The sequence below is a fragment of the Bombus vancouverensis genome, chromosome 8 (genome assembly GCF_051014615.1).
Source record: "Bombus vancouverensis nearcticus chromosome 8, iyBomVanc1_principal, whole genome shotgun sequence".
In the NCBI taxonomy this organism is placed as follows: domain Eukaryota; kingdom Metazoa; phylum Arthropoda; class Insecta; order Hymenoptera; family Apidae; genus Bombus; species Bombus vancouverensis.
The window spans coordinates 10,987,854-11,000,624 of record NC_134918.1 but is presented as its reverse complement, the minus strand read 5'-3'; the positions used below and the strand labels follow the sequence as shown (position 1 = coordinate 11,000,624).

Genomic DNA, 12,771 nt, shown 5'->3' with positions numbered 1-12,771 from the left:
TGTATTACAATAACAATTAATTTTATTTGACTTTCACAAAGGAAATATAGTCAATTAAGAAATGATCTACAATGCAAAATACAACGCTTGATGTTCGGTGAAGCATCCAAGCAAACGTTATTATCGTGTATATAAGAATATGAAACACATTCGTATTAATAAATGAATAGCGAGGTCATTAGAAAATTAGATTGTTTCGATACGCGGAGAAACTTTGTATAAACGTACATAGTACGTACACGCATAGAACGAAATGAATCGTTTTTTCTTTTTCACCAAAATATATAGTTAATGTATATGAGTTAATATAGTCGATATAAATGAATCGACCTCGTAAAAGAAATCAGGTTGATTACGATCATATTACGATGCGCCACTTTCCAAGTGCTTGTCACTTTCTCGCTCGCATTAATCCGGCAACGTGTAATTTTCCTAGGTGGAACCGACTTCGAGGAATTTTCACGGATCCTACAGTTAATTAGTTTAATGGTGCAACGCTAAAGACAGAGGATGCCGTAATTGGTCGAGCAGAGAAAACGTGCTGAGGGAAGATCGAGAATCGAGGCGAACCGTCGTCTTACACCCTGCTGAAAAGGTAACTCGGCCAGAAGGAAAGCGCGAGTAAACCGGTTGCAAGATTAGAAAAAGGTTATGGATTTTCTTGAGGCACGCGTACTGATTTCTCCTGGTGAGTGAAAAATAGTGAAAATTCACCTGTCGGCTAATAGAATATTTTCTCGACATGATTTTAGAAGATCTTGCTCCTCGCGCCTCGCTATTGCTATTGTTAAATGCTTCCATTACTTTGAGCGAATATATTTGCGTAGAAGACCGCGGATTTTTATGCACTTACAGGAGATTGGAAAGTAATAATATGTACAGAGTGCACATAATATGCAAGAACATAGACGTTATAATCTTTAATAAGTAAAAAATTATGACACGCAAAGGATTTTGCAAAATATATAATAAATTATAGTGGTTTATTTTCTGCAGTATAAAAAGAATAATAATTGTTTCCAACATTATACCTACTAAGATATTGATATTAAAAAATTGTAGCGTTATTTAATCTGAATCATTTTCCAATTACCTAAAAAAATTGTACTTATGTAAATAATAAAAAGGCAATTTTATTTATTTAAACCTGTATAGTAGAAAATGTTCTACTAAGAAGATCAAATTTAACTGTACAAATAGGTCATTATGCTCCAATGTGTATGACAATATCAATTAAAAAATGAATTCTTTTACCTAATCTAGTTAATAGTAGAAAAGTGAAATTATATTTTATGTTGATACTGACATTACAGGAACGTTCTAATCTCTGAACAGGCAAATCAGCTATTGTTAAAAGCGAATGTGCATTTTTCATATATATTCTTCATTAAGTTTAACGCTGTATCAACCATTGATTAATCCTAACTGCTCTATTTTTCATAAGCTTAGTAAGCTTTGAAAACAAGAAGGAGAAAAAGAATGAAATAATAATTTTTCCAGTGTTACTACGTACATTATAGCTGTTACTACATTATATATTCTAATATTTTTAAGTAAACATTATATAGAAAAACCTATTATCTTATTATTTTATATGAAGAGAAAGCAAGAAAAATAAAACTAATCTCGATATAGTAAAGACAGTAATCTTACACATGGATTCTAATCGTTATATATAATGTTTAATCCTATCGTCGATAATGTGTTCTGTTAAGAGATTGAATTCTCTAATACTAAGTCTCGACAATAATTATCTTTGCAATTGTTACGTTCAATTTGGCAAGTGATAAACTGTTTCCCGTGTAATTTCTGTCTGCAACGAAGTGCGTTGTGTTCAATGTCAAGATTGTCAAGAGCCACGAATGACCACAAGGAAAATTAAACGAAGTGAAAGCTCGCCGGAAGTGAGTCTCAGTTGGTTTCTCACGATGTCGGCTATGATACATCATACCGCATAACCGTAATACAAGCGTGAAAAAACAAAGCGAGTTCTTGTCTTCCAAGAAACCGATCCATAGCATCAATTGCACGCTTCATTTTCTTCGAATTTCCGTTACAGATGATTTGTTCTACGAACTCCTCTTTTTAGTAACAGTAAGCAAACCTGCCCATTTGCTTTGCTTTGTTAAATTCTATTAACCAACTTGATCTAATGATCGATTCTATCGATCACTTTGATCTTTCGAAAGGTTCAAATTAAATCTACCTTATGATGGAAATATCGAACATTTATCATTTCATAATTATTATTTATCATATCATACTTCATTCTTATTACTTTAATAATAAAAAATTGTTAAAGCAAAAAAGCGTGTTAATATTTTAGATATTAACACGCGAAAAATAATTTAAGCAATCATTGTCGTCGATGAATATTTAAATACTGAGAGAAGGAAAAGATGGAAAGACCTGATATATCAGGAAGTCCCTACGAAGATTCAGAAAATTGATCTCATCGAAGAAAGAACATGAACGAGTTGAGTGAGCTTCAATTAACAAATATATTTTTCTACAATTACTAAACAAATTGTATTTTTAGAGACATTGTATCTTCACGGCTGAATTCATTTTGAAGCTACTATGTCGTAAAATAAGCAAAATTGGATATGTCGTTATAGATTTTGCCACTTAACCACATCGCTTTTTTTAGAAAAAGGCAATTACATTGTGAAAGTATTTTTCTTTGATAGTAACTTTCAAAAACCACCAATTTTTATTACGATCTTTTGCTTTATTAGATCCGTCGAAGCATACGAACTTTTTTAAACTAGAAAGTTAACGTAGTCTTATAAGAGCAAAGTATTGAAATTGTCATCTCCGGATATCCAACTTCTCCGGCTACTATTTCAAGTAAATAGCTCAGTTAATCAGAACACTGGAACACCTGTGATATTCTAATTAATAACAGCATAATTACAGATTTAAACATAGCAATCATAGTGGAGTCATGTAACTTTGAAGTCATTAAACAAGGAATACATATAATATAATACATCTGTTACGACTTTATGATTGTCGGTGAAGACGACATACTTTTAGTCATTGAAAAATGCTAAACTATAAAATTTCTTTCAATTTTTCTACGATTTCAATAACTTTCTGAAATGTTCAAACATACTTGGCTTTTTTACTCATAAATAAGTCTTAATCAAACAAATTTATTTCGTGCTACATAACGATGACGTGAAAATATCCAAATTCTTTCACGATTTCAAATATGAAGTTTCATTCTTTAAATCGAACGCTTTTATATCGATATGTATAATTTCTAAATTCTTGGAATTATTTCTAAATTAATTTCCTGTTAAGTACATGAGATTCAAAGTATTTTTGAATCACTCATTAACATTTGTATTATTAATTCAGGAAACACTTTAATATATCAAACGTAATACATGTTTCAAATGATGATGGCGAAGAAAAATCGTACATGAAACATTTCCTTCTTCTAGCTGTTCAGTTAATAAGAAGGCTACTGTTTTTTAATTAAATCTTAGAACGTTAAATCAATTAACGAATCAAAAGCACAAGTTTATAAATATTTGCATACATATTATTTCCGCTTTTTGTAGACTTAATAAATCTTTCTTAAAATTTTAAAAATCTCAAATCTAAATCAGCACTTCCGTCTGTCTGCTCATTACATAAAAATGATACATACATTACATGATATATTAATTTGGACAGTACTGAAAAATTATTTAACTATTTTACTTTTTACATTATGTGATTACTTAGATGTTTCTTTATTTTATAGACAAAAGTAAACTTTTAATGTATATTATTTAAAGATATAACTTCTATACCCTTTTTGAGAAAGAGAACATGACTAGAGTATATGAATATCTTTAATAAATTTGACGCAAAGAACGCTATGTTTCATCGTAAATAATCGATAAAATATTTCTGTAAATTTATGTTACTATTGTTCTTAGAATTTATTAGTTCTAATTTTCCATTTGTATATTTCAATTTCCGTGTATATTTTTAGTAATTCATATTATAGTAAAACATTCTATCTTATATGAAAGAATTATGTGGAAAAAAGAATATTTTCACTTGGCTATAATTATAATACTACTGATATAAAATGTAAGAAACTATAACAATCAGAGAGCATATAATATCATGGAGATTGATAAATAGTTAATTGAAATGGATACCAGAACTATTTTCTTAATTAATACGAGGAAGTAAGCATTTTTTCCCATTAAAGCCATTAAAGTACATAGGTTTATATTATTCAATAACTGTAAGAGATGATTGCTACGTTTCCTTCCATTTAAAATTCCATAATTACCTTTTCGAAAAATTAATGTACGTCTGTAACTGAACTTCTGCTCTTTTCTTAAACTTCGCTCAAACTCTTTTATCTGATAATTAATAATGATAGTTATTACGAAACTTATTATTAGTCATCGTCAATGATAATTCTGAAATTTATTACGAGCTATCCCTGACAAAATTATGAAATTCTTTTTCTTTAACAAATTCCATCGAAACAACTGCTATAAGATAAATGTTTCAAGAAATTATTTTCGAAACAGTTAAATAAAACGAACGATATTAGCTACGTTCTTCGTTTCATTTCCGATCCAATTTCTTTGTCGTTAACAAATTCCTGAAGTCTGCGGAAAATATGAAAGTTTGTTAAAGCAAGAGTGATCAGAGCATAAAAATTCGAAGGCAATGGCAGGATGAAGCGCGTACACTTCCCAACATTTACAAAAGCTTCATTCATGGCGAGTCTTGTGTACCAACAATATTAGCAAGCAATTAACACGCGATCGATGAAAAGTAACAAATGCAAATGAGACTAATCCGAGATGAAGAGTTTGACGGTTGTTGAACCGCACCAACTTCATTAAAGAATCGTTCATTGGCTTCTTCTCGGTGGCTACTCGTTCGCCATTCGTGGGCAAGAGCATCCGGCTGTGGTCAGTGGTCTGCAAGGCCGATGCCCGGAAACCAGATAGTTAAGTCAGATTACGAAACATCATTAATTCAGTCTCGAAGAGCATCTAGATTAGAGAAAAAGTCGTGACCGAGATGACCAACTTTTTTTTCAAAATTACAGTTCATAACCACTTTTCTTGCTACGAACACCATCGCGTGATAATTATATCAAAGGGGGCGTTGAAACCACACGCTAAAGCCGAACGTGTTTAAGTCTAAGACTACCCTCTGTTAAGGTGAAGTGAAACGAGATACAGTGGCTTGGATGTGATGTCGTGCGAATAAAAGACACCGGTACAACGATCGTATACGATAACCTTATGGGTAAACTGCGGATTTTCATTCGTTCATGAGAAATTAAAAAATGTAAAACTACACAAAATGCATATAATACGCAAGGACATAAAAATACTCGCTATGGTACTTAATATGTAAAGCAAATCACTGCTTGCATTCCATTTCTTTGGTCGTGTTTATTAAGATACGAATTTGCATAATAGTACGCAGATGATCTTATCAGATGTTGACTGAAACAATGCATACTTTATATGTATAAACTGTATCATATATAAACTGCATAGTAATATACGACAAATTTACAGATACGTACGTTAATTAACAAACATAGTCTATGTATTCCAATATATCATTTCTTCTCTTGCGCAATAAGTTACCAATAATAGTAGATTTACAAGTTACAAATCGCAACTTGGAGAATTCTGTTGCACAAATAGTTTTGCGAATTACAAATATATCTTTACAACTTATAAGATCGCGATCATTGTGGGGTATTTTAAAGAATACAATTAAAAATGTAGAACCTCCGTAGAAAATTGTTTTACCTACCAAGTCTTATAGAAAGCGCTATATTTTGGATACTTGATACGCGTTTTCATATTATGCGCATTGTGTGCAATTTTGCAATTCCAGATTTCCTACCAATGCATAGCAATCCGTGGTCTACGTATCACGTATTCTTGGTACACTTATACTGTAAGTATATTTTCCTAAACGCTTTCAATTATACCTTATCATACTGTACAATACGTACTCTACTTTGTGTTGAAAATCTTTTTCAATCCACCATACCGACAAAAATACGCAACAGCCTGTGACGTCAATGTTTGACCATTTTCCTACAGTGCAATAAACGATTAACGTAATGAGTGGTTTCAATGTACATGCGAACGTATTTTTCACGAATGGTTCGACACTTCGGGAATACATTCACGAACACACGCATATATGCTGTGTGGTGTTCCTCTTGCCAACAGAGTGTGTCGGCCACGCTCTTGACTTTTAAGACTGCTAAATAGGAGACCATTCTAAAGGTTCGTTGTTTTCATACGACTCGAAAAAAGTAACGTAACAACTGGGGCGATAGTACACCGATTATGCTTTACAGTTACCTTTTTTTATTCCTATTCTCAGAAAGAACAATACCTCACAATTACCAATATGTCTATTATGAGAGGTGTCCATATTACTTACAATTCTATTGGACATGAAAATATTAAAATCGTATGAAATTTACAAAAGTATAGAAAATATTAAAAATATTGAAAATCGAACTTTTACGTAAGTCCAAAATATCACGTATAATATTTTTAAATAAATAAATAAATATTATACGATATTAGATTAGAAATAAAATATCAAATTTTATGGAGCGATAATTTTAATCCCGAGTTTCGTAAATTGTCATGGATTAGGGAAATTGATGTTTCTAATAGTTTTTTATATAAATACTATCTTCATGGAAATTCAAATTCCCTGCATAGGAAAAAATAACATCGAGTATTTATCACCTGTAACTCCTATAACTTATAATAACAATTATATAAATTGCACGATGTTTCACGGTTTCTTTTAGCAAGCAACTTTCCTTATGACCCTGAAATCTTCGGTACATTCATACATATATAGAAGCACAACATACCTGTATTAACGATAGCCCTTTTTTTAGCTCCTCGTATCAATCAATCGAAATTTTAAGACTCGACCTAGTTCCAACACGGCACTCTATTATGACAATATAGGATACTGACAACGTAGCGATAGAAACGTTTTAAACACGGTATCTGCTATTTCTTTTCCTTCTACTACTTTCCAACTCCATAGGCACAAGTAATCATTTATCGTTTAAAAAAGAAAAAATCAATTCAGCGATAGATTAACGTCTAAAGTAGAATAAAATATATGTACAGTGCAAGTCCATTTATTTAAATATTTATATCAAAATATTAATTAGTGCCCTATTAAATGAACTGTCTGTCGAATCTATTTATCTGAACGTGAATTCCTAAACGGAAATCATTGATAAATTTCGATAAAAGGTAACGAGAGAATTATTCGACAGTTCGCAGATAAGCTAGACAATTTATAATATTTCACTTCTATTGGAATTCTCGAACATTTTATTAACACAAATTAATCCGAAAGCGTTTTCTTTTCTTGCAAATATATGTATGTATTCCTATATGAATGTACATATAGTTAGTTTACTGGGAAAGCAACACATCTTCAAAACCGTAAATTTTGAGATCTCTAAAAAAGTTAATTCTAGAGATATTTATGTACCAAAATATCAGTATCACAATTGTCAAATAATATTATGTCACTCAAGAATAACATCGACATTTTCACAACAATAAAAGACGAACATAAATAACATTTTTTTCGAAACACTCAGAATCAGAAGACTATCGGCTAAATTGTAAAAGAAGCAACATCTTTTTCATTTCTAAATCAATCAAGCAATTCGTAATTCGTCGCTTCAAATTTATCGACTTCCATTTTAAACTGTTTTTCTGGAAAAGTTGCTTCTCTCGATCGTGTCGCTTTCTCGCCATACCAATAATATCGTTTTAATCATAGAATCATAATTACCAACTATAGACAACCATTGAAAGAGGAAATTCCAACATAATCTCGAAACAAAAGAATCGACGCGACATTAAACACTAATTAAAAGCAGAAAAAGAAAAAAAAAGATGGCTACCGTTGTCCACGGTACACCATGTTGTTAATTCGAAAGGCAAGGACATCCTTTGTGTGTGTTTCACTTGGGGAGAACAGAGGAAGTTTTTATGCATGGTGGTCCGTCGAAAATAGACAGTAAGGTCGTGTTTCAACCAGGGATACTCCGAGGTGCGTGACGTCATTTCCTACACCTGCCATGCATGCTTCCGAATGATAACACCGCACGTGGTATTGACACACCCCATACCACCGTCTGCTATCCAATTCACCCCATACAGGATACATCGTTGCGTGACGGCCGGCTCGCATCGCTGATACGTGCACGATTGTCTCTCCCCCTGCCGTTCTCTCTTTAATGTGTAATGCACATGCTTTACCGACGATAAATTACAGCTTACGATGATAATTGTTTCGATTCGTGCCGTGCCGACTGACTTCAGAAATTTTCATTCTGCTTGCTGGTTTACAGTTAGGAAAATGATCTCATCGCGTTTTCCAACGCGCTGTAACGTTCCTATAACTATGAAATTTATGTATCGTCGAATGATACAATCAAGAGCAAAACATTGGAATGTTCGTCATGTATATGTAGCAAGTTGTTTGCGTTAAATTCCACTTAGCTCTTTTCTTAATGGTAGTAACGATTTTTGATATAACTTCCTTGAAAAAGGTTAATGTACTGGATGGTTTATGCTTGTGATGTATTCCGGAATGTGAAGTAATTTCTTTTTTCTTTTTTCTTTTAGTTATTTGCAATGAACTTTTCTGAGTCGCGTTGGTAACTGACAATAGGAAATGATTTAGAGATTTTATTCAGGTTTCATCGTTTTTGATATGTAAGAGCGACGTAAACGTGTTCTACGGTTGAGACGAGAGTTTAATAAAATTAAAGCGTCTAATAGGATGAGCGTAGAACCAAAGACGAAGTATATCGAACTGTGAGAAATTTCTTTCACAGAGTGTTATGTATTTTGTTTTTCTCTGTGCATACACAGAGTAGGAAGAAAAAGTAACATTTACGAGTACGTGTTTTATTTACTGTAATGATTATGTAAATGTAAAAAAATGTTTCCATCATATTATGTTCTCAAAGATATCACTTACAGGACACTGATCGCTCCTATCGTGTTACAGTCCTGAAGCCAGTTAGTTATTGGCTGTAACAGTGTTCGTATTTCTAACTAACTAAACAGGCTACATTTCATTACAAAGCTAAAAGTGCAATCAATTAACGAATCAAAACTGCAACAAATGTTCAAGTTGTTATAATAGATTAAATCGTTCCACTTTTCAATTATCGTAATTACATTTTTTTAACTACTTTATAAAAAGAATCGACTAAACAGAAAGTTCAATATTTCACGTAACAATGAATGAAAAACTGTATAAAATCACATACCTATAGGTAATACACTAAATTTAAGAATAAAGCTCTATTACGATATAAATAATACACAAATTAATATACACTGAAAGATATTTGATATCTGATAAAGTACGTACGCAGAGATCTAATATTTCAACACGATAAAGAAACAAAACAAGATAAATTTCATCAATCCGCATCGCTCAACAACGATTAGGCAACTCAAGAGAATTAAACTTCACTCGCCTTTGAATATAGAGATCGTAATCGCTTAAACGAATACTTTGATCATTTTGACTTGCTTAGATATTTACAATTTTAAAAACTAGCGGTTTAAAATTTTAAGACATAGTCGAAAGAATAAATAGTTTTAACATTGAAGCAACGAAATATTGCACTGTCTGTACTCTCCGACCACACAGATATTGTAAATATTATTGTGTAGCCGAAATAAATCTTGCACGAGGTTTCAAACGCTTAATAAAAACAAACAGGACTATCAAGTTTTTGTTATGTGTATATGTACATAATATGATTCTTATAAAAGTAAATCCACATTTTCCTTGAAACAAATCTTTCCGGTAAATCTCCCTTTCAAATGAGAATGCAATAGCTGATATAGTAGAGAATGCTTAATTGATTTTAAAATTCGCGAAAGAATCAATTTTGAACGAAAGCGTGTTATTAACATAATATACAGTTTTTTCGAAACCTAATTGTACGATCGTAATAATGAAAAGTATTCCCACGAGTTGCAGCTATTGATAATTAGACACTATCTCATTATATCGTGTTCTGCATAGTTATGCAAAGATAAAATGCGAGTTTCATAAAATGCTTAATGCGCGGTATATACGTTGGTTAGCCATCTACGTTATTTCGTTATTACACATTTTATTGCTTTCATATGTGCGATCTAATTTGTTGCCTTTCATGCTTCAAGATTCGTCTTCAAGAGGAACTGAGGGCTCCACGCGATTATATAAAGCGAGATGTACTCCGTGAGAACGAATTCTCCCATGGAAGAAAACACCTCGTAGAAATCATTACAAAGAACCTAATAATTTCCAGTCGTAAGTGAAAAAGAGAAATGAGATTTCGTAATGTCATTGTATTATGTGGCACAGGCGAAAAATAATTAAACCGCTGTCCTTACATTTCATTCGAGATTGCGTCACGATTATTAGCGGTTAATTATTGATAGCTGTGCTGGGAAAAAAATTGAGGACACCGGCAATCGCGTTCGGGTTTTGCAGCATTGACATCCTAACTGTGTATTTGAATTCTTCTTTGCCAACGAACATAGGAACAAACATATAAAGTATTCGTATAAATATAAAGTAGATACAATACAAAGTAGCACGTACAACTTACACAATTTATATTGTGCTGCGTAAAGCATACGCTATTATGCAAGATCATTTCAGCAATCAAATTCAGTTCATGTCTTACATTTAATATCGAATATATGACAATATTTGGAAAGAACATTAGCTATACTATACATCTATATATTATTAAAAGATATCTATTAATGTATATTTAATACGTATAATAATAATAATATTAATAGCAGCAACAATTTATAGCATTGTATATTAACCCTTAACTCTGTTATTTTTAGGTCATAGATGATTCAGATTCAATTTAAGTTACGTTAAGAATCACTAACTTTTAAAATATTTCTAATTACTTCACTTAAGCTATTCTGGGTATCTGGGAAACGATTCAATAGAAACAGTTGTAGTGTTATGAATATAGGATATACAGACATAAACATAAACATATAAAAATATAAAGACATAATAATCCTATTAAAAAGTACATCAGATTGTACAGATATCAAAGAACAAGAGTACATATTAAATAGCGGTGTATAATCGATGGAAAGTAGAGATTTCATATGTACTTTATAAGCATATTATACAACTGTACCTATTAATATATCGTACGATTCTCTGTTATTCATAAAATGTACTATTTTAATAAACAATTTAGATTTATATCCGAACTATATAATTCCACGCAAGATTCTGCTACGTGTATTAGTATTTTGTCTTTTGGAACGAATCATATACATATGTACAATTACAATTAAAATTATAATAAACAATCGGAGAATATAAGAAACAATCCTCTTAAGAATTTACAAGCCAACTTTCCATTAGAAATTTTCATACAGATAGATATTTATCGAAAATATCCAAATTATTACTTCAATCACATTTATTAAAATTTTCATCAGACGTCTCACACACACGAAGTCTAATTATGTATTATATTTTACAATTTACCTATGGTAATTTGCAAACACTAAAGCCCGATTCAAGGAATTAGTATGTAACTGCACACTGTACTAATTGCATATCAGAAATTCGACGAAATTCTGCACTGACATAATTCGCAGAAGCGCGTCACTCACGATAGACGCGTTGTCTAACCTATACCTGTCACTCTCTGGAAGCGTTGCCGAACTTCCCAAAAATCACGAATAACAGAGTTTTGAAAACTTTCGCAACACGAACAAGCGTATCGAACTTGGAAAACTTTGATCGGATTATACTTACGATTTTCATAGAACTATCGTCCCCTTGGGTTTACTGCGTCATGTCCCTTCTTCCTCGGATATCTATTTACTCTCAAATTGCATCAAATTTTCCATTTCCCTTCTTATACTTGCACTTTTCAATGTCTTGTTCCGACCGATTCTTTTGTAAACGAAACCACGTCTCGGTAAACACTGTGCAATAAATTGTTCTTTCTAAACTTTCACTGGTAACATGTCACTTCACTCGAGAGTCACACAATTTATTTCACTTTCGCGATCATTCAGAAAATCGTTGTTATCCGCTATCGGAGATTCGTCGTGCGCAATGATTCGTTTTATCGAGAACTATTTGTCGACTCGTAGTAAAACGATATTTTGCTTAAGCAGCCTCGTTGTTTCAGATTCGCCGCCGTCTGTCAGCGTGTTACTGATAAACCGTGCAACAGACACAGCGTGTTCGCCTGACCAGGTGAGCTCTCGCCGGTATACTGAACGTTCGCCTACGGCAATAAACTCCATTTACCCACACGGCAGTCGATCACCCTCACGGCTTTGTTTACAGGCGCTGTTGACTTCGAACTCACGACGATCGAATCGCGAGAATAAACAAAGTCTCCTAATTTCATAATATCTTTAAATATACTTGATATCTAAATACATATTATATGACTTGCAAATTACAAATAACATTTACAGTATTTAAATAAATATTTATTGCTACAACTAAATATTTATTCCACGATAAATGAATTACGCTTTATTTCAATTTTTTTGTATCCTCGTTTAATGCGCATTCGTTGTGTTTACATTTCGTTACTTCTTAGACATTGTAAATATATAATCGAAATTTATGTTTGTAAATACTGAAAACGCATACTGCTTAGAATCAATCGGGAGAACGAACTTCCTTCGATACAGA

At 32.2% G+C, this 12,771-nt stretch overlaps 1 protein-coding gene across 1 annotated transcript in view; it reads right to left on the bottom strand.

The window, feature by feature from the left end:
- Positions 1-12,349, bottom strand: part of LOC117162727 (cadherin-23) — a 32,421-nt gene extending 20,072 nt beyond the window's left edge. The window contains exon 1 of the mRNA XM_033344637.2: positions 11,872-12,349. Within this exon, the coding sequence (XP_033200528.1) occupies positions 11,872-11,880 (9 nt within the window). The 5' untranslated portion in view covers positions 11,881-12,349. The remainder of the gene's footprint in view (positions 1-11,871) is intronic.
- Positions 12,350-12,771: the final 422 nt, after the last annotated feature.